Consider the following 22915-nt stretch of genomic DNA (forward strand, 5'->3'; position numbering starts at 1 on the left):
TCCGTTCAATAAGCAATCATTTGTAAATCTCTAGGGCCTTGAGAACCATAGTCATTTTCCATTCTTAATATGTTTAAAGTTTTGATATCTGGTTGCTCTCCAGGAGCAGGTGTGAGGCAAACGGCACATTCTAATGGGAGTGCATCCAGAAGTTAACCCTGTTGTCCATGGCCTCGGATTTTGGTCGTTGCCTCTTGGATTGTTGGCGACTCCTTGTTTTGAGCTGTTCTACTCCTTTTCTTCTTTTTTTTTTTACCTTCTCGATCTTAGGAGGAGCTAATCACCTCCTTTCCACCCTATACCCCTCATTCTACTCTATACGTTCTTCCGAGAGTGTCCCTGCGTTGTTCCACGTCTGAGTTCTGTACCCTCGTCTGAATGCGCGGTTCTCTGTGGTATTCTCCTCCACCACCTGTATCATTTAATTAATTTAATGAAATGATGGCGACACTGCAACATTGGCTCTTAAAAAAAGGGAAAAACAAGTTGGATGTTTCTTACCGATGAGCACTGGATTCGTGTGTGCAAGCCCCAGCCCACGTCCAAAGAGTTCCCATCTCAAGCAGGCAGTTGTCTTGGGTTCTTAGCAGCTCACCTTTCTTTGATTGTTCTTCTTACGTGAGAGAATTAGTAGAGCTGGCGAGTGACTCACAGCTCACAACCCAAAAATTTGGGACCGGGTCGCACAAATTTTGGCATAAAAGTTGCTTGCCCATACGTTTCGCATTGGTTGATTGATGTAGAGATTGAACCTTCGCTCGTCTTGCCCGCTGGATATCTTCATGTACATTCTTTCTAATAATCCCAGAGAATCATCCTGCAAGACTTCGATTGGAATTTGATAGATAGTTGGCAAAAGCCATCCGAACCAATATCAATTTTGATAATTATGTGACTGTGACAAGGTTCAAAAAAAACATCAAATCTCATCTCAGGGCTGCTCAAGAAATACGAAGAGTTCTGTCAGCAAAGAACATGAGTGTCAATATGCATCTTTCTTAGTTACAAATGGAAAATCAATCAATTATACTGCAAAACTGTGACAGCCATCGCTCCAGGTCCCTGAACTGCAGCATAGCGTGAACCTTGAAGCAGTGCGAAAAGGCAATACTGGCGGGGTTTTCTCATCATTATTTAGCAGCAAAATCAGAGCCTTAGAACCACCAAAATCTGAAACCGTTGCACGGCCCACTCGCCGTACAGATTGCCTTTATGCAGATGATGCAACTTCGATGGCACTACCCAGTGGCCATGCTGCCTCGACAAAGGCATTGCCATACTGCACCTTCTTCACCAGCGTGATCTCTTGATGCGGATCCAGGGCTGGCAGATACAAATATAGGAATCAGAATCATATTTGCAAAACTATGAGAAATTTTGCGGATGGAAGATCGATTGACATACCAAACCCATCCACAAGCAATGTGTACTGGTAAACAAGATCCATGCACAGAAAGGGGAGATTCTCCACAGAAACATGTGAATAGGTAGTCCGGGCATCGTCAACATTCAATTTGCAAGCACGCTTCGCAGCCTCCTCAAAGTCTGAAGGTCTAACCTTCGCCACTGGCACCTTGGGATCGACAAAACCAGCCTATGTAGAGACTAATACATAATTAGTACTCCAAAGTGGAAGGCAAGAGCTCAAAAAATAGCATAATGTTTGACCAAACATTAAATGTCTATATTGTCAGTCAAGTATCACCTCAGCAGCCCTATCAAAGAAAAAGGATGCCACAAATAGATTTCTCTGCCCATCTCCACCACCGCCATTCCATACACCACCAAATGTACACTTCATGTGTGTACATACTCGTCCATCAACTTTGAGAGCTTTAACTGCTTCATTTCTGCACTTAGAAAGACTAGCTCCTGAAGGTGCAGCTATTGCTTTGTGTACCTCGTCGCCATATTTGTATGTCCCTTTGGAGAGGAAAAAAGCTATAAGTGAGAATCTGAAGAAGGGTTCAGACATTATATCAAACAGTAACAAAAAGACAGCATGAATTCTTTTCCTGTAATCAGAATAAGAAAACAAAATGGAATTATGCAAGATCTTGCAATGCTGCCACCATGACGTTCCATTATAGCAGCTTAAAGTACTAGAAATCTTTATTGGTTACCATGGTTCTGGCAAATTTTAGCCTTTCAGGTGTGGAAAACATTCAAACAGACTTTGCAAGCAAAAGTTATACATAAAATCCACTGCCTGGATACTAAAAGTATAAATTTTGATCTGTCATCCGTACTATATTAATCTTCCAGAGCATAGTAACAATAGAATTCGCCATGCTGAAAATTTCTTGAATTGTTCCAGATTATTTTTCTTTGGGTAGATGGTGCTCTGAATTATTCCCCATGAATGAATAAATCAAGAATTTTTCATACATTCATGATGCATTCTCAGATTTTATGAGATGCACATGAATTTTTTGTAATCGATTTAAAAACCTTAATAAATTACGCATTAATAACAAATGTTTTGTTGGTGATGATCTTTTAACTATTTTTTTTGCTGTTCTTATCTCTCTAACACTTGTCTCACATGAATAAATAAGTAAACATATTAATAATTTACATTCTTTATCTATGATAAGTTTTCTGATTTTTATTTATCCAAGTTATTTCCAAACTTCTGGGAAAATTCTGCATTTCTTAGAATTTTGAATATTTACTTGTAGCTGTTTAATTTCCAAATGCTAAACTTGTGACGACATTCTAGAGTTGCATCATCTAAATGGTAGTCCTCAAGGATCTTAATGACTGTGACATAACAATACACAAATGCTCCATGATTGCTGTAAGCGAATTATGGGGTACATTGGCTGGCTAACAAATGTCTCTAAGAAACCTCTAATGAAAACCATCATTTTGCCTAAGCAGTTAATTTGTTGCCTTTTACAATGCTAGCAGAAGAGTTTGAGTAGCAGTGGGGGCACTGCATCTGTTTCTCCAGAAAAAATAAGTCAAAAAGCACCTCTAGAGGTACAAAAGTTCTTTAGGCATAATAGCATTCTAAATTTTTGATGGTCAATTCTTGCATAAACTATCCCTTGCATAATTAACAAAACCCACCATGAAAAATATTACCTCTACATGTTATTTATTTAGACCAGAATAAACTAAGAGGTTCAAATTGTACATGCAAATCAGATGGTTACTTTACAATTTTCTTACCATGAAGAATATGAATTTCCTAAAAACAGATTTTATGTGAAAAGAAAATTGCAGAATAAAGTAGTTTTCAAATACATTAGGTCCAGAGAATGCATAAGAAAATCATTGATAAAAAATCAGGAAGGCTAAATGTAGCAAGTATTATGGAAAAAATACCGCGATAACCATTTAAAATGCAGTTACTGTAATTATCTCCAGCTGTCAAAATCTCTGCCCGAGCAGCCAATAGACCATAATGCATGTAGCTGAAAGGGAAAGAACCCAGTTAGGAGTATATTTTGACCACTAAAAAATGTTAGAAGCACTTTCCAAGTCAATGACTGCAATAAACAGCTAGAATTTGAATTCCCAAATTCTAAATCGGACTGATGATCGTTAAGTTCTATCCCTCCTAACTTTACAAGAGAGTCTCATTCAAAACAGACATTAGAAAGCAATAATTCTAATAGTTGATCAGGGGAACTGTCAAACCTGTGAACATATAGGTAATATTTGGTTCCTTTAAGAAAAAGTTGCTTCACATACGAGTCCTCTCCATCTGTAACTTTTGGAGCCTCTGCAGCATCCTTTTCGGAGATAGCATAAGCCATTTGAACAGACCCTCCTCCCAAATCAACCACTCCAACAGTGTCTGAGTATGTCTTTCCCAAATGTCCTAACAGATAATTTATAGTAACCTATGTATAAAAAATTTTCTTATTAGCAATAGAATAATATTGAAGAGAAAGGTTAAGCATCGACATAAACAACAAAAGCAATAAATATTTGCAAATCTGAATATTATTTCTCAATATTCTTGTAGGAGAATAACTTAATCTCAAAAAACTTAAACACGGGTAATCAAATATCTTTCAAAAATGAAAAAAAGTTGAGTACAAAGCAAGTATGCACAATATAACAAGAAAATGAATGCACTTTATATTTCATTATTTGAGGAGATCTCAGTTTCCATTAACCATCGCTGCATAACTATAAGTGTGTTCTTTCTCCAAGGTTAATGGAAGACGAATAAGAAGGTGCAAATTGGAATACAAGAAAGAAGCAAAAGGCTGTCGTTGAAGACTCCGGCTATCACATGCTTCAAGATTTGGTTGGTTTATGGACTATGGAAATAGGATCCAAAAGGATGCACGACATCACAACATCAAAGACAAGTAGCATAAAGAAACATGAAATTCACTTTGTACTTGAGATCAGTTCGTTAAAAAATAACTTATCCCTTTCCAACAGGCTAGAATAAATGTCTTCCATCCCTTCCTCCCCCTCCCCCATCTTTGGGTAGGCCATCCTTTGCAGCAATATGACTAAGTATATTGGCATAATTTGCGAGTCGGTGACATCAAAACTGACACCTGATTGTAAAATGATGCTCAATTTTCTAGCAGAGATTACATGTGTAGAGTTAAGCTCGCCAAGCCCCAGATTCATGGGACAACGATTGTTGTGGTTGTCCATCATGATCTTGAGGCGAAAGGCTTGAGCATTCTTTCAATGCTTTCTCTCTTGATCTCAAGTTCCAATTTGTGAATCCAATGCAAGTTAGCTAGTTTAATTAGAAATAGTCAAATTGATGATTGTCTTGGCCATTTGTGAAATCAAATTTAAATTGGTAAGTAATGCACGTCTGATTAGATGTGGCCAAATAAAAAAAGGCATCACCACAATAAAAAGGAGAAATGAGCCAAATAAATCAGGCTTCTTGAAGTATCGTTAGGAAGTTGCACATATGAATCGATAACAACAATGTTCGGCATAAGGACACTTAAGACTCGTGATGCCTATTGTCTAGATCACTATGTTTCCTTTTATAACTAATGCTTTCTCCTAGATGAATAATAGTTTGGTTCAATGTTGGAAATAATCACAATATTGCGAGGAACTAAATAAAATTTTCAAAGTAAAATGTTAAATATATAGCATAAACAAGTTTGAATGATATACCCATTGAAAAGCGCCTTCTTGACTTCCATCAAGAACAGACACCCAATCTGGCTGAAATTTAAGTGAGCTCTTGTCTTTAAGAAGATCCCTGACCTGCAAAACTGCATGTTCAGATCAAAGGAAATAATGGAATAGTTGTGCTAAAGCAAGAGTCAGACTATCGCTTGCAAGGACAAAGTTGTAATTGTGGATTTAAAATTCATTTAATCTTAGAAACTAAAACGAAGGAAAGTATTGTTCTTTCCAGCTTAAAATAAGCATAACTTTTTTTCTGATGAATATTGAGGGATTATTACCGCTTGCAAAATTTTTTCAGATGTTTCAGCCCCCAGAGCTCTCAATCCTGCAGTGGCCTGCATAGGCATCAACATGTGAATGACCATAGATGTGATCGACTTCAAACTGCAAACACCATGTGATCTTATTGTCCAAGAGATTATGATTTACCCCAACTCTGACAGGTGTTTTCCATCGCAATTCTACTGGAACCACACTTTCAGCTTCCTCCAAAAGAGGAATTAGTGAATTTGCAGCCTCCTGAGGATCTTTAGCATAGGAGCTCAAGCCTGTTCCTATCTGCACATAAAGGACAAAAAGTATGATACCAAACAATAAGCTCTATGATGAATTTCCTAACCCAATCATTTAAATTGCTTGCTAGAGGGCATGACAGATGAAAACAGGCAGTACAAGTCCTGATCTTCCGAGCAAGAAATAAGAAATTTTATTGTGCAGAATTTCTAGCCAAAATTTACGTCATCCCTATTCTTAAACTCACCAACGAGTTGTGTCTGATATTGAGTTTTGATACTTCTGTACAAAGTTGTGGAGTAACTTAAAACATTTGCTTTATTATGATGGTTACTAGTGGAACCTATTATATATCACAAGGCTAGCTAACATTTTGTTCAACATCATAGTTCCTACTTGTATATGCAATGTGATGAGTCACATGGAAAATGGGAAACTTCCATTAATATTTACTGCCTAAAAAGTTAATTGTTTTCTGCCGTTTTTCATGAAAAATTTTGCTAATCATCAAGGGTTTTCATATTGCCTCGTACACAAGGCCTACAGTAAATCATGGTATATCAGTTGGCAAAAATATGAGTTTCATGATTCAATCAATCAGTCAAACTTCAATTCCACAGATGCATGGTAGTGAATAGAACAACTTTTGCTCAGCAATAACAGCTGCAAAACTTAGTACCAGTGATCATCAATCATCAGTTATGACGGCATATGAAACAGAGTTTGCTGCTAGAACTGTAATGACACATGGCACCGCAAACATTTCATGCAACATCACACTCCAAAGAACAGCATTCGTGATGCCACAAAGACATCACAGCAGATCTGTTATCATCACATTTCCCAACTGGTTTCTCTTCTACCCAAATTCTAACTTCATTGACAAAGTAATTTACGGAAATTTAGTCACATCTATATTGTCAGTAGCCAGTTCAGCAATTATCATCTTATCAGAGACCAATTTCTAATTCCAAATGTATAGGATACACAATGTAATCTTTTTAAGCTGTTTGTTAAAACTAAGAAGTAGAATCCATCTCAGAAGTGTTAAAATATGCTAAATGTTACATACATTACTCGAATTCCAACCCTAAATAAAGAAATCATCTAAAAGAAGAAGGAACCCTGCTCGATCCATACCCGTCTGAAGAGCTCGATCTCCTTCCCGATGTGAAGCAGATCCAAGTTCTCATCGAAGCAGTAGACATGAACCCTACTCCCAGAACTCCCGGCATCGAAGATGACCGCGTAGCTCTTGGATCCCGCGTCCGCCGCTGCGCCGCTGCCACCGCCGGGGACGGTCTTGCGGCCAGCGTTGGCGGCGGCGGAGAGGAGCGGGGCGGAGGGGGCGCGGGGCATGAGGAAGAGGACGAAGGAGACGAGAAGGAGGGGGACGGAGACGACGAGGATGACGCCGCGGTAGCGGTGGATCTTGTCGGCGAGGGGCTCCTGCCGGGGCGCGGCCGCCCGCTGCTTCATCTTCGCGTCGGCGTCAGCGGGCGCCGGGATCAGCTCGGCGGCGGACGGCGAGCGGTACCGGATCTGCCCGTTGCTCGGGGGCGGCTTCAAGGGCTGCGGCGTTTCCTGGACGGTCTCCAGCTTCTAATATAAGAAGTGGGATCGAGGCGGTGGACGGGATCCGAGCACCGACGGGATGCGACGAGAGATCTTTATCCCACTTTTGGCAACCAAGCTCTCTGGTGCTGCTTTTGCGACGGAGCAGGGGCTTCGCCGGTCGCAACAAAGGAAGGGAGTAAAAGAAGACGAGAAAGGGGGAGCGGAGGTGAATGAAACTAACAGCCCACGAGCTGTTATTTATGAATTAATATTATTTTATTTATAACGGCATGGTACACAAATTATCGACCAAGGAAAAGGACTAGGCGGTGTTTGGTACAGATGGTTGGGTCATGGAGTGGTATAGGGGTTAAATAGAAATGGGGTGCTTAAAATCAGGTGGAATGAGGAATTCTGTGATTTTCATTATTTGGCTGTCTCCCTCGTGTTACCGTTCTGTATACTCTTTCAGCACGACCTTTTACGGAAGTGACGCGGCCGGAACGCAACTGGCAGGCAGAGGGAACCGGGGACATGTGTCAGAGGAGTGGGACGTGGGTGTGCAGGGAAATGGGGTCCATGGAGATTGTGAGATGAGGTTTTTTCCGGGTCAAATTTGAAGATGGGTGTAGGGTGTAGTTTGTTTATCTTTTACATATTGGTTGAGTTCCAAATTTGAAGGGGTAAAAGGGACCCGTTCGCTGGAAGATATTCTGTGTGGTCAAACGCGTTCAGGAATTAGGACCAAGGGCATTGGGTAGGTGCTTCAACAATGTAGGACGGAAAGAATTGTCATAGTGATTCGTTCATGTGTACTTATATATATATACTTTTATGTGTGTGTGTGTGTGTGTGTGTGTCTATGTACGTGTGTGTATGCATAACTAAGTGATATGTGGATGGTTTTAATAGTTCAGCTAGCTACGGTATCATTGATATTCTTTTGTATACACAAGTGGCCTAAACCCTCGATAGTTGAAATCATCAAATTTGGCAAGCATAAATTAAGAAGAAGTGGGCTTGGTTGAATGGTTATCAGATTATTTAATGTTTGGATACGGTGCTAGCCCTTTATCATACATTGATAAACACCTATGATGCTCACCAAACATGAGGTTCGAAAATTATGTCTCTGCACATCTCTATATGTAATTACGGCTTGATATTGCATGAAACCCCATGATCCTATTTTATAATATTTTATAAAAAAAATAGGAAATATCTAACCCGTTTAATATATTGGGATGTTTGGGGTATTTTCTTCTTAATAGGTTAGCGGCAAGTTTACCGCACCGGCTTTCTCACTTTTTCTTTTTCTTTTTTGAAAATATTATTTATTTTTATTCTGATTTGGCTGAACCAAATCAAGAAAGCTAACTCAACTTTTTTTTTCTTCATAGACTCTTTTTAAAATTATTTTTTCAAAAACGAATATTTTAATATTTTTTCCTTGAAACCCTCACGGCGGGCGGCGGCGGTGGAGAGGGAGAGAAGAGGGAGTGCAAGTGGCTGAGGAGGAGGCAAGCGAGATGAGGATCTTCTCGAGGAGGGAGAGGGAACGGAGGGGGGCAAGGGTGCAGGAGACGTGGCGCGGGGAGATTAGGATTTAGGAGGAAGGAGAGGCGGTGATGCCCAAAACCCTGATCCCGTCCTCTAGCGCTCTCTTATGAGTAGCATCGCCAAGGGCAAGGCTCCAGCCAGCCTCTGAAGCGCTCCACCCTCGACAAGAAGAAGCCTGATGGTGGCAACCCATCCGCTTCCCGCGGCGGCGAATGCGCCCGGAACAAGACCAACAAGTACTTCCACCGCATCGTCAACTCCTGCCTCAACGCCTCTACCTCGCTCCGCCACCTCACAGCTACTAAGGAATGTGCCCATGAGGCCAAGCGCGAGAAGCTCGGCCTCATGTCCCAGGAGCGCCAGCGCGAGATCGACCAGGAGAAGGCCCGCACCGAGGCCGGCGGTGCCGCCCTTGAGGAGGAGCTGGTCATCATGGGGGCTCCACGGCTGGATCTTATTGTTGAATTAAATTAAATATTTTAAAATTTTGAAAACTAAATTAGTCGATGGCCAAACCGTAAGCATCCGTGCACAAGTAGGGGAACAAACATAAAAAAATTTTCAAAGAAAGCAAACCACGACAAGTGTCATGCATCCTGCGCAAGAGCAAGCATGAAAAGGCCCTTCGAAGAAGGAAGGAAGCATGAACGGCCAAGATGCAATAAGCCGAACAATCAAAGGAGCACAAAAAGATACGTCATTAATTCGCGGGAGGGGAATCTTCTTCTTTTGATGAGCCTGAGCCTATATAAAAGGCTCTAGGGATCACGCAAGAAAGGAGGTGGTCCATCGCCTGGAGATGGCAGAGGAGAGAGCTCACTACCTTCGTCGGCGGCTTTCTACGATACCGGCAGCAGGGATTGAGGCTGAGAAGGGAGAAGATACTTTCACAAAAGTCCCTCAACTTCGAGACATTTACCACACCAGCCACCATTTTCAATTCTAAAGCACCGTTGGTGCTCGAAGTATTTACCGCACCAACCACGCCAGAGAAAAGCTAACTGTAAAAGGACTTAAAAAAGACTTTTTGTACCGTTGCAAACGCCATAAATAGAATAACATCGGATTCAACGCATACAATACCATGCTACGTCAAGTGCAGTTAGGTTGCTTAGGCTGGCTTACGGTAATGGTTTGGTTGCGTTGGAAAGACCCTCCTCGATGATACCATCTGAATTAGCTAAACTAGAAACTAGAGCTCGCTTGGTTCACAGAAAATTTTTTTTTTACAGAAACATGCAAAGAAAATATTTGAAAAAGTATTTTTAGAATATTTGTTGACAATGAAAAAATAACAGATTTTCAGAATGCTTATATTTGATGGATCATTCATTTTTCTGAAAAAATTTTGTATAATTTTTATTATATCCTTAATAAAAATTAGATCTTTAATACCTCTTTAATGCTGAAGTGTTTTTTGGAAAAAAATAAAAATGGAATGATTTCCGACCCATAGAAACGTGAGAATCATATTTCCATAAGAATACAATTTTTTCGTCTCTCTTTTTTGTAAAGTCGAATTAAATAAGAGGCATCTTATTACTTTTTCGTTGATCATTTTTTTTTTCTTTTTTTTTCGCAAACCAAACGAGCCCTATGAGACATGTTTTAACCATGGGCATTAAGCCTATCATGGGTCAGGCTTTCCCATAAAGTTTATATAAATTTGGCCGGAAGCCTAGTCAAAAATAAATAAAATTTAAATTTAAGATCTGGGTCATGATCAGCACTAAGTGCAGGACACGGCAGGTCATGAGGGAAGCTCACCATCACATGCATGCGGAAACATTGTCAAGACTCGTGGATTGTCGTGTCAATTGCGGGGTGGGCCTGCGGACCTGCTTTCCATATCACGCGATGGACATCAACCGCACTCGCGCGAATGACGGTTTGACTGCCCAAAGCCGTCAATGTTTATATTGGAGTTACTTCCATGATCGCCTTCGGGTGCAGCTCACGAGACGCCATCTGGAGAAGAATTTGTGATGTTACATTTTCAGAAAAGATGTACAAATTTTATATACCACAATTGATGCGAGCATTCCTCATAACTGGTAATTCTCGATTTTCTAATTTAAAAATATAAATTCCTGTCTCTTTTTTTTTTGCTATAAAAAAAAAAAGACAAATCCATCCCTGTGTAGCAGTCCCTACTAGGCCCTTAACCTGCCAGGAGAATGTTTGATGCGGACAGAACTGACCGTGTGTTGGACATGCCGGCCATTTTTGCTCATACTCTCCCTATCCGTGGCTCGACTCGGTTACCCTTCTGGGCTCTCGACCCGAACCTCCGTGTGAGCATGTCACATCCAGCACCACCGAGGCTATCAACAGACCAATAAACCCTTCCATCCCATGTGTCCGAGCGGGGAGCATTCGGTCTTCTCATTTAATAGATAAAATTTAGATTTCGATGTACTTAATCCATTTTGACCAGTTTAATAATTAGATTGTTTCAAAACTTGTCTATTTCATTCGTTTAAGTTCTACTCAACCCATTTAAAATCCATTTAACTTGTATAAAACTAGCTTAACTTGATTAAACCTTATTAAATAGGTTATGCAACCCAAGTCAATTTATCTGTTTAATAAAAATGTAAGGTTGAACTCCGGATTTTGGACCATCAATAAATAGGTTAGTTTAGGTTGATAGAATTTCAATCTAACTCATATCCAACTTGATGTGACCTATATTTGGCTTGATCCGATCTATATTTGACTTGATCCGACCCGATTATCTCTCTAGTTCGGGAACTTAAAAAGTATTAAGAGTTGGTGCAATAAATAAAGAATGGTGAGCGTTAGTAGGCCCAAAATCATTCCTAAAACACCATGCCGGTGCTTTTTTTTTTTTTTTTTTTTTTTTTGCTAAGTAGGCCCAAAATCATTCCTAAAACACCATGCCGGTGCTTATTTAACCACATCAAAAACAACTAACGTATCATAAGACTTGGCAAATGTCTTACTATATATTTTTTATTTGCAAATATCGATTTTTCTTCAAAATACTTTTCCATAGAAATAAAAAATAAGGTTCCAATGAGTGAAAAGAAATAAAAAAATAATAAAATTATTTTTCATATATCATCTATTGGTTTCTGCTAACCAATTCAAAGAAGGAGAAAAAAGATAAAAAATTGTTGGCCTATCACATTACTGGAATGGAACCTAAGATATTGCAAATGGTTGCTCAACCATTTGTTTGTAGTAGTTAAATGGTTGCTCAACCAAATGAAAAAAACACGCACTAGTGATACATTGAAGTAGCATAATAGGAAGTGCAACAATCATACTCAAAGCCCAAGGATGACACTTAATTGCTCCTACATACCTATGTTTGTATGCATAACTATATACACATACATATAGCACTTAGAACCTGCTATATCACCAACACAAGAGGGGTGAAAACTGTTATGCTATGGTATCAAGTAGATGTTGATGTGCTACAACATTGGCTCTTGCTAGTGTGATACTGTGGATTTAGGTTGAAATAAGATCTTTTTATTATGCAAGCTAGATAATTATTAGAGTTAGATGTTGCTTGATATAAGCCCCCAACTAAAACAAGAGCTCATTATACACAAGCTAGGTAATTATTAGAGTTAAATGTTGCTCGATAATCTACTATATAGGCCCCCAATGTTTTGTTGTTAGCCTTGTTCTTTTAATTTATATATTTCTACAAGATGCAGTTGAACATGTGCATTCAAGACCTAAAGCAATTGCAACAAAAAAAAATAGTTATTAACCAAAAATCTTGCTAGGAAGTAAAACTTGTTTCAATTTTCATATTTCTCTTCTTCAAAATAAGAAATTTTATATGTTGGATCGGATGGTACATCTCTAAATACTGTAAGTATCGAAACGATCTAAAGCATAGCACTAAAACTGCGTCATTAGACAAATAAAGAGGAATGTGCCGAAGTAAAAGCCTCGCTCCAAGTATAAACGCAACAAACAACTTCCTCTTGCGAATAAAGCAGAGGCATATAAGCAAGCAGTATAAAATTTTATCATTTCGTTCATCGATAGTGGTGGCTGAATATGAACACGTTGATGGATGGATGCATGGTAACCAACAAAAGCACTCAACCATAACGAGTTAACAAAGAACAGAAACTTTACCTTGCATTGTTAGTTCTTCCTACTCGAAATAGTTACACATACCAGCTTTTTGGCACCTACTTCTCCTCCCTCCCCTGTCTCCAAAAAATTTGGAACGATGCGAGCAAGGTCAAGCTCCGGTGAGAGGCCAAGGTGGGCAGGTTATTATTCGTTCATATCTATTTTTATATCTAAATTTATTTAGATATAAATAAAAATTAGACATTCAATTAATATCATATTCATATCTCTAAAAAAAGATGAATATCAATACGAATAGATAACTATCCAATTCATGTTTAAACATTCGATTCTATTTATAATTCTATTTAATTTTATATAGCACACATAAATTCTTTAAATATATATATATATAATATTATATTAATATATTATTAACTTGATTTATTATTCATTTAGTAATATCTTTAGTTCTGTAGCTATAAAATTTAATTATTTGATTTATGTTCTTATTTATATTCATATTTCTAGTATTCTATTTATATCTGACTAAAAAAATATAAATATAAATTTTTATACCTAATTTATATTTATATCTGGATCCGTATTTTTCAAATAAAATTAAATATAGATATTTTAGTAATCGATCCGACTTCAACCTACTTTCAGTACATATCGCCGGCAAGGCAAGGAGCTAAATACCCTCGCTTGGATCCGTTCTATCCCAGTTTTATCCATCAGTGGATATCCATTGTCAATTTTACGGGGACGCCACAAATCAACGGTGATAGATCAAACAAAATGGTGGGAACCACTCCTATTTTTTTGGCTGAAAGGGAACCACTCCTATTCCTCCTCTTTTTCCTCCCTCCATGTCGGCTTCCTCGCCGCTTGCTCGCAGCTCAAACAAATCAATCCCTATTCATCGCCACAGACAAACAGCTCCACCAAAACTCTTATCCACCTCCCCATGGCTTTCCGCCGGAGGAGGACCGGAGAAGAATCCCGGACCGTCTTGCCCTCAATGGCCTCCGGCCCCGCCGACGACAACGAGGACCACTTCGAGGAGTACAACTCCCATCCTTGCCTGGGTGGTTACGACATTGCCTCACCTACGGCGCGCCCCACCCGCCCTGACCTGCCGTATGCTACCTCTCTCCTCCCTTACTTCTCTTCCTCCGCCGCCACATCCGCCCCTCTCCGAGGAGGTCAAGCCCGCTCCCCATCCCTGCTGCCTGCCCGTGCCGGCGCCGGCGCCGGCGCCGGAACCGGAGCGCGTCCCTCGTTACGACTACGGAGCACAGGGAAGCTACGAGCCGGAACCCTACTTCCTGGATGTCTTCAGGTCCTGGCTCTTTTGGGAGGAGGGGCATTCGAACCCGTGGAGGCGGCGGGCTTTGGATTACCTCTTGGGGCATGCTTAGGGGTATGGCGATAGAAGGATTGGGGTCGATAGCTAGGGCATTCCTATCTACGCTAACAAAAGGGAGGACAGTCAGGGATTTCGGTGCAAGTTGAACCGTCACCGGCTCAAAGATCGGATTTTTATGATGTCTACAGCGATAAAGCTGACGAGAGTGTGAGTAGTGGATCGAGTTGTGATCTTTTTGGAGTAATTTGATGGAATGGTTAGTGCTATGGTGTTTGATTATGGTGATTTCTTGATTTGGATGTCCATAGTGGTCTTCGTGGTATGGTGAGAGGAGGGAGGAGGCCTGTGGTTATGTGAATCCATCCTGTGCCAATGATAGGCACCACTATGAGCAGCCTCTTTCCATTCAAGTGAGTCCAACTCAGCAAGGGTCTTCGAAGAGCAAGAGCATCATGATCAGGTGAATGCCAACATTACCTCTATATTTTACGACGCCATTTATTGTACTTGCTTGTTGGTATAGTCCGGTGCTTCTGGAAGTTAATGTTGTTTTTGCTCAATTTCTATAATTGTGCCTTTTGGATATAGTATAAGTCATCGTATGATGAGCAGAATTATGTGACTAATTTATTTGGGAGCCGAGCTATGGTTATGAGAGGCACCACCATGAGCAGCTGCTACATGTTAGGTTGAGCTAATTGAGCAAACTGGGTCTCGGAAATTGAGTTATCATGATAACTACCAGGAATCGGCATCTCCTAAGTCCAAATGGGTGAGTATGTGGTCTTCTCTGTGGATCTTTTGTGGTTCAATTGTGCAACGCTTGTTTGTGTAATTTTCGTATATGTTGTTGTGCAAATAAATCAATCTTGCTTGTATTCTGTCCATCCTATGCTGTTTCATGAATAGTATTCTTCATCTTGTAATGAACAAAAGGAGGAGGACAATACATTTCGAGATCCAAACTGTGCAAATGGTAGGCAGGACATGGGTTGTGTTGTTTGCATGAAAGAAGGATTCACCTTCCTTCACACGAATCCACCAATGGATCGCGCAATGGCCGCTTCAACATCCATGCAGATAGATGAATAGAGTTTGGAGTGCTTTGAGATCTGTGCGGAGCGATCCAATGGCCGACATTGTGAAAGATTAATCATTCTTTTGTGTGAAAGATACAACCCAAACTTATAGAAGGCATTCCTATGAGCAGGCCTGTTGTGATCAGCTTGAGCCTTTCAAGCCAGCTGGGTGAGCATGGAACCTTGACTAGCTGAGCTACTATTATATGCTTATTTTATACGTTTTATGGTGTACACTTTGACCCTTATTGATTTAAATTCAACCTCCAAGATGCTTTCGACTTTGTTTTAGTCTTACACTTTACATTGCAAGTCTGGTGATATTAACCATGTTTACTCTGATATTATTTACAGCTACGTTGAATAGGATTACATGTTCTTGTTAAGTTAAGAAGAAGAAGAATTGTGTTTCCATTGCATTAATTCACACCACCCAAGTTCCTTCTTGCAAGATTTTCCCCATGTGTAAATTGTTATAATTTATTTCAGTCAGCATTCTTTCTTAACTGAATTGCTCTAATATTTGAGTTACTGTGAGATTTGCTTGGAACAGCACTCACAAACGCAACTTGGGCGAAAAGACAGCCTTGCCTTGTGAAGCTTATTTGATTGCCATTTGTACATGTTTGTTGGCAAAATTTGGTGTATTATGCAAAGCAAATAAATTATGCTGGTCTTGGTCATCATCCTTTTTCATTTTGGTTATTTGCATGTAGCATTCTTTGTTGTTTGGTGAACAAGGGCATGAGGAAAATATCTTTGAAAATTGCAACAATGTTAATGAAAGGCACTACCATGAGGACCCCCTATGTGCTCAGCTTGAGCCTTTCAAGCCAGCATGGTCCCGGAATCCAAGCAATTATGAGGTGTACGAGAAAGAAGTGACTCTAAAGTCTAACTGGGTGAGTATCCAATGTCAACACTCCATGCAATATGCCTCAGAATTGAGTGATCCAGTTTATGTTTAACTGTGTTCCGACCCTTAGTAAATCTTCAATCATCATGAAGTTCCTTCCATCTATGCACTACCTTGTTATCATGCGGTAGACAAGCCTTGTCCTTGTTAATTATGATGAACAATTGACTTTGAAACATTGCCCTTAGTGAGTTACTTAAAGAAAAGAAGTTTTGTATTGCTGCATTATCTTGTAATTAACATTTGTCTTTGGAGATAAATTTTTTCTTCTGTTGGACCTATGTAAGATCCAATTTACATCACGTTATTAATTTAAAATTTCACCCTAAGCAACATTGACTTAAAACTTCTTCCTGAGTAGCAAAGGTTAGAACACAGATAATTTAGACCTGAAACACTAAGAAATAAATGATCTGGCTTATACAGAAATCTTATTTTCCTGACAAAATAAATGCGACCCCTTGAGTTGGCTTGCAAATGAGAGCCTATGTGCAACTGCTTTGTACATTAATGGACGAGATGCCAATGTTTCTAATTTTGAATGCGAATTTTTCAGTCTTTCTTGAAGGAAAACAGATTACTTCACAGAGACCCTTGGATTGAGATAAAGAGGGATGCTGAAGGAAGACTAATGTAAATGTTTAAGACTATTTGTTGATATGGTGTGTTTTAGCTACAGGAAATACCAGTAATGGGTAAAAGATTGCATAATTGGCTTTATCTACATTGATAAATATCTCTGGTTATCTTGCAAAAAATTGCAGTGCAATAATCATCACATGGTGATAGGCTGGGCTTGCTTTCTATGAGCTCATTAGAGCATCTCCTGCCAAAAAGAAGTTCTGCACCCATCTCTAATTGATCAAGTTGGTTATCTTTTTCCTTTGTTCTCTTGATAAATTTGTGCTGCATGTGTTCTTTGTTATTTTGTTTTGCTTCATAGTTGCATTATGTGTAGATCAAGGTGTTTTTTGAAACTAATTTATTTTAAACTAGATCGAGGATTACGACTTTACAGGCAATGATTTTGTGTCAGTCTGCATCATATACCCAATTGTACGATACATCGCATGGCACATGCTTTCTGGGATAATATGAGGGTTGCTTATTGGACTATCGGTGCTCACTCATATTAGCTTGCACCATGGTGTATTGTAGATTTGTAGCATACTGTTCTACTAGCTGATGTTGGTTTTTGTTGAGCTGAACTGGATGTTAGCACAATCTGACCTACCAGAATTTGATTATTTCATTCAGGTGACTTTGTTGATTATTCACTCTCTGGAAACTTCAAAATCTCTTTCAAGCTTTTGCTTATTTAATCCAGCATGATGTGAATTTATCTTGTACGGTAGTTAGATGTGTCAAAGTATAAGACATGTGTAGGAGTTGTTTGTCAATAATCAACACACATCTTTGGTATTGCTAGCGATGCTTGATTTGTTTAGTTGAGTAATGGTAGTGTTTAAGTTCTTTTTGTCAAAAAAAATGTTTAAGTTCTGACTACATGCCCTACTTCCTAAATGCAAACAAGAGAGTTTCCCTTGTGCATCTTAGCTGCTTGTTACATTATTTAGATGTTATTAAATCTGTGTGATATGTGCTAATACAATATGCACATCATGTTGGCCTTTGAGTTCTTTACTGGAATGGGCATGATGTGTGATACAATAATCCTTGTGAGACTGAAGAGGGATTAGTAAACTGGTCAAAGTTGCTAGACATGGTCAACCATATTCATAAAATTTATGGTGAAACATTATTCATTAAAGTGATTCAGAAGTTTTCTTGCTAATTCCAGTTCCTAAATGTGAGAGAAAATATGTTGCTATTTTTTTTGCTTTCAGTTAGGTGCAATCAAAGGCCTGAACTAGCATCCTACTTGGCTTACTATTCTTTTGCATTCTAAAGCCCATTTATGCAACATGCAGCCTTCATGCTACCCCCACCTCATCCCTAAGTACCTCTTCCCTCTTCAATATAGAGTCAGAATGATTTTGAAAGGTTATTATCCAATTTATTATATTTCTAACTGATAAACTGATTGTTAATGGCATGATCCCCGTTGGCTTACGCAACTTGTAGATGAAGACCATGGATAGACATCAGGGACATAGAGAAAGCCTTGATAGATGATGATCTGAAATCAGTTGCCTCGAAAGACAATATATTGAATGTGCAGATAAATAGGAAAATGGTTGATTTCCATTGTGAGATTCTTAAAAGTGATTATATTCTTTATCTTGGATCTACATGTTGAAACAAGCCAACAGAAGCAGCGCAAGGTTGTTGCTTGGGATAATTGCTTCAGTTATAGTTTGAGCTGCTGCATGTTGGTGATACTTGATGTGAGCTTTTCATAAGATGCAAGAATATTGTGCACTAGATGAATGTGATGGGAATGCTGAGATGGACTTGTGATAAAGTTAGAAAGGGAAGTTAGAAAGTAGTGTAGCTTAGGATGGTGCTTGTACAATCATGTGTGATTAGGTCTTAAGGAGGGCCATGTTCGGGGTCTTTTGAATTTAACCAAGATATGTATGGGTTTAAAATAGGAGGGGATGATCAGAAAGAAATCTGTTCGCATGCTGGTAGATGGGATTTTAGAAAGATGGTTATAGACAGGTGGCAGCCCTTAGATGCAATGATGTTTAAAATGACGTGTAGGCATGACTATAACAAGGTCGACCAGTATTACAGTGATTTCTTTCTAAGAGAAAAGATGGGGATCCCATCAAATTCGTTAAGAGAATGAATTAAGAAAATACAAAGTGACTGGAGGTGGACATAACATAAAGCAAAACTGGACAATTCGAAAGGAGGTGGTTGGAAAAATGAAAGACAGATTAGGGGCCAGTATTATGATGAAGTTGCTGGAGGGGTTAAGTTGTGGAGTGATTGCGAGAAATGCTTTATAAGGCAAGAACAAGGCTCCAAACTCTAGAAGAACATAAATATGATATCGTTGAGATGGACATGTGATAAATTGAGGAAGGATGAAGCTAGAATAGTGTATTATAGGAAACCCTGGGGACAAAGATGGAGAAAATGTCGATGTGGCAGGTTCATTTTGATGATTTACGTAGAATAATTATGACCTTCAGAACATTTGACCATACTGCCGATGCAATTCATGGACAGCCTCAATTAGTTATATGTCCTTGTTATAGGTGCAAAGCTTATCTCTGGGTTTATATTTTTCATCTCTGAGTGCCTTTCTTGATGCTTTAAATTACTATTTATCACAAAATTGTCATTATCTTGTCATCCTAGCTAATATTTCGGAAACAAGGTTGTTATATTTTTCAAATTTCATGTCAGTTATTTAAAATGTAGTCATTTTATTCCTGAATCCATTTATTTTCCTCTAACTTATCAGATCTACAGGATAACAGCTCTGAGAAAAATGGAATCCAGTTCTTTTTCCCCTTCAAGAAGTAATCAGACTATGATGAGTAATGTCTACCTCATTGTACTTATCTTGATAATATTTACAATGATGAACAACGTCTGCCTTGCTCTGCTCTTTTGCGGAAATGCACATAAGCTTTAACAATAACATGATATTGTATTCCTGCACTGAAGCAATTTGTGGTCTAGTTAGAATGTGGTGCAATGCTAGTTACTGTAAGTAAATGTACATTTGGAGCTCTTTTAGTTTCCTTAGTTTTATAGTGGTTTAGTTTAAGAGCATCTCCTTTCCTAAAATATCGCTCAATCACCAGAACAAATATCCAATCCATCAATCACTGGAACAAATATCCCTCCTTAATTGCAATAGCTTGTGCGCTTATCTACTTGATCTGAAGTTGAGTTAGCGTATGTTCTTTACCAAATCTTGTGAAAAATATGTAGGCATAGTTCATGTCATTGCCCATTCTTTCCCTCATACCTATTGAACCCTGTTTCTAGTCAGCCCTAAATAACATCTAATGGGCCTTATCGCATACTTCCTGGGCACAGAGATGTCACATACCCCTCTTGCTGAGCAATGCGGGTTTCGCAGTTGAATCATCAAAGTGTAGGTGGACAAACATCCAGAACACCAAAATTCAGATAGATCTTGACAAAAAAAAAAAGAAATCATGTAGGTGGCATCTCATAGGCTTGACTTAAATGTGATCGCTATGGCGAACCAAACTTGCTGCCCTCTGGAGACTTAGCTTGAGCCTCTCTTTTCTTCCATTTGGACCACAATATAGGATGTTGATGGTGGTTGTCATTCTAGCAAAGTGAAGCTTTTGATTGACACGGATTCCTTGGTACGACCAAACAATTTTAAACTCTTGGTTGCCCGTTGATAATGAGGTATTGAGAGAATCATGGGCCAAGCCGAGGTGGCTCTCAGCAACCAAAATATTAATCTAAGTTTGGTGCATGAGAACCATCATTATATCTGTTCCTCAGCCGTTGAGTAAAAAAGCCAGATACTCGCACCAAATAGTGGGATTCTGTTCCAGTCCAATCAATTCCGTTCTTCACAAAACCAGCAGCCATTAATGCCTTAGTGGGGAAGTTCAGAAGTGGCATCAGCAGAGAATAGAATGAAGAAAAACCGTTCAAAATAGATCGGGCATATGCATTGTATCTCAAGAAACCTGTTTTGACAGGGTCGATTTCAGGTCTTGGAAAAGGTAATTGGGGGACCCAAGAAGAGCAAGTTGGAGGATTCAGGGTAACTTCTAATTATGCCTGCTTAAATAACAATCGATAGCGAAGTGCACAATGCTGATGCTGTTCATGAATGCTGTATCTCATGAACAGCATCATGCAGGCGGGGATCAGAATTTCTGAGACATAAAAAGAGAATCGAAAATTTCTTCATGGTTTTACATATCTATGCAATTGCTCTTATTGCTTCTGAATGTTGCTGCCTGCTATCATTATTGGCAAATAAAGAAGACGGTGGGGGAGTGCCTTCCATACTTGATGAAAAAGACCACCTAACACACACTATTCCTGTGGGGGATATTTTGGTGGGCGGCAGCCCAATCCTCTCAGTTTAATCAGAGAGAAATGTCCTCTATCTTTGTTACATTGCTCCACCATTCGGATCATGGGCTGGTTGTGGCTGGGTGCCTGCGCTCTTTTCATTTCTTTTCTCCTATGGAGAAGAGCTAAGGACAGGTCCTGCAACCTTAAGGCTACAGAGATTGTGAGGAGTACTGTAAAGTTGCACTCTAATTCTCATGGGAGAGTCTGGTTGGTGTAGGAGTGAGTGTATGAGAGGATGATCCACACCTTTGGGCCGGATTGGATTTTGATTTCTTTCTTGTAAGGAATAATCTGCTCAGCATTTGGAGCTCCAAACTAAAATGACCCCTCTAATAGACAGGCAACCTTTTTTATTCACGGCCAAATATAAACTAATGCCTGCAAGCGTGCATGTCATATACCCTAGGAATATATTAGTGATTGTGTGTGTGAGAGAGAGATGTAGAGATTTTCCTCATAACTAGATAATCCTATGATTGTTGGTTATTGAACTAGTCAAGAATTATTTATTTGTTCATAGATTTTTTAACTTAAAATAAACTATTCATGGCTTCTTTGAGAAACACTTATGAATGACAAAGAAACAATGTATGGCGTCGGCAGTGCTTGTATTTTTAACGTTTTGTTTTAATTCTTGTCTCTTCCATATTTCTTGCTAAATTAATTAATATACACAATTTGTTTTTTAGTTATTAGTTATTAATCTGGATTATGTTGAAGTATTTTTGCTAATTATCAATTATCTGAACTGTCTTTGAAGTTTCATGAATTTTTAGATTTTTTTTTTTAAAATATTTTGAATCTTGGTTCCAGTCAAATTATTCCAGAATGGTAAACTTTTAGTTATCATTGATGAAGTCCCACACCAACACGCAGGTGAAATCATACAGTTTCTCCTACATGCATTTTAATGTCTTCAGATGGAGGAGGTTGGGGCATCTTAGAAAGACCTTGGACCTTGGTAAAGGTCACCACCTGAAAGACACAAAAAGAAAGATACAGAAGGACACAAAGGCGCATACAGATGGAATCATTAGCTAAGATAGCAAACACAAATGGAATTATAATACCCAAAAAGCAAGACCCCTAATCAGCTAGCACTTTAAAGCATCATAGGCTGGTTGTTTCAATGGGGTTATTTATTTTTTTCAAAGATAAAAAAATGCTAGTGGTGGGTGGGGATGTGAGCTATTTTGCTGGTTATTTAAAGGTAACTAGAGGCAGACAGGAAAGTCCCACACATGGATGTTCATCATACAACATACACCTCCCACATGACCTGATGATTCTGATTTGATCCCACTATATTTAATTGTGCAATTATTAAAGAGAAAGCTAGGGGAAGGGAAAGTTGGGAAGGAAGAGGAGAAGGACATTTTAAATAAGCCAATTTGATCAAAGGTAGGGGGAGAGACAGGTGCCACAGTCCAGGGTCACTTCCATCTGAAAGCCACCTCAGGATGGAAATGAGTTGTCTGCACTCAAGTTGGTTTTTTACCGAGCAAAAAATTGCAGCTTTCTCCACCCAACCCCTCCCTCCAAGAGAGAAAAAAAAAAAAAAGGTTGGGGGGAGGGGGAGGGGGGAAGCTCCCCTCCATGAGTGCACTCTCTCTCTCCCTCTCTCTCGCCTTTTCAGGTGTGGTGTTGTATTCTCCAGCACACAAAGAGATCAAGGAATAATCCCAAGACATACCGAGCCCTCCTTTTCTCCAACTTCTG

The 22915-nt window shown here is 39.3% G+C and overlaps 2 protein-coding genes and 1 long non-coding RNA gene across 4 annotated transcripts; 2 read left to right on the forward strand and 1 right to left on the reverse strand.

Moving 5' to 3' along the window:
• Positions 1–815: 815 nt before the first annotated feature.
• Positions 816–7441, reverse strand: LOC103709688 (probable apyrase 1). The gene is made up of 9 exons (XM_008795150.4): positions 6790–7441; positions 5566–5694; positions 5415–5471; positions 5119–5211; positions 3649–3854; positions 3334–3422; positions 1706–1923; positions 1405–1594; positions 816–1323 (listed from the first exon to the last, which is right to left on the reverse strand). Exons 1-9 carry the CDS (start codon positions 7126–7128, stop codon positions 1211–1213), a joined length of 1434 nt encoding a protein of 477 aa, XP_008793372.1. The 5' UTR covers positions 7129–7441; the 3' UTR covers positions 816–1210.
• LOC103709717 lies at positions 7304–9240 on the forward strand. Its single transcript, XM_008795201.2, has 2 exons — positions 7304–7432; positions 8881–9240. Exons 1-2 carry the CDS (start codon positions 7304–7306, stop codon positions 9238–9240), a joined length of 489 nt encoding a protein of 162 aa, XP_008793423.2.
• A 4439-nt stretch (positions 9241–13679) lies between these two features.
• On the forward strand, positions 13680–19858 carry LOC120112894. 2 transcript variants are annotated; one of them, XR_005514538.1, is made up of 3 exons: positions 13680–16187; positions 16758–16834; positions 16966–19858. It is a non-coding gene; the product is annotated as an uncharacterized LOC120112894 (long non-coding RNA). The 2 variants fall into 2 exon arrangements; XR_005514537.1 differs by having other exon boundaries at positions 13680–16834.
• Positions 19859–22915: the final 3057 nt, after the last annotated feature.

The sequence above is a fragment of the Phoenix dactylifera genome, chromosome 13 (genome assembly GCF_009389715.1).
Source record: "Phoenix dactylifera cultivar Barhee BC4 chromosome 13, palm_55x_up_171113_PBpolish2nd_filt_p, whole genome shotgun sequence".
Classification (NCBI taxonomy): domain Eukaryota; kingdom Viridiplantae; phylum Streptophyta; class Magnoliopsida; order Arecales; family Arecaceae; genus Phoenix; species Phoenix dactylifera.

Coding starts and splice junctions, on each gene's coding strand:
- LOC103709688 (XM_008795150.4), bottom strand. CDS start 7,128: ATGAAGCAGCGGGCGGCCGCGCCCCGGCAGGAGCCCCTCGCCGACAAG. Junction 3,855..5,118: donor AAGAAGGCGCTTTTCAATGG/GTATATCATTCA, acceptor TTTTATACATAG/GTTACTATAAATTATCTGTT. Junction 1,324..1,404: donor ATTGCTTGTGGATGGGTTTG/GTATGTCAATCG, acceptor TGTATCTGCCAG/CCCTGGATCCGCATCAAGAG.
- LOC103709717 (XM_008795201.2), top strand. CDS start 7,304: ATGCGACGAGAGATCTTTATCCCACTTTTGGCAACCAAGCTCTCTGGT. Junction 7,433..8,880: donor ACGAGAAAGGGGGAGCGGAG/GTGAATGAAACT, acceptor TCTTATGAGTAG/CATCGCCAAGGGCAAGGCTC.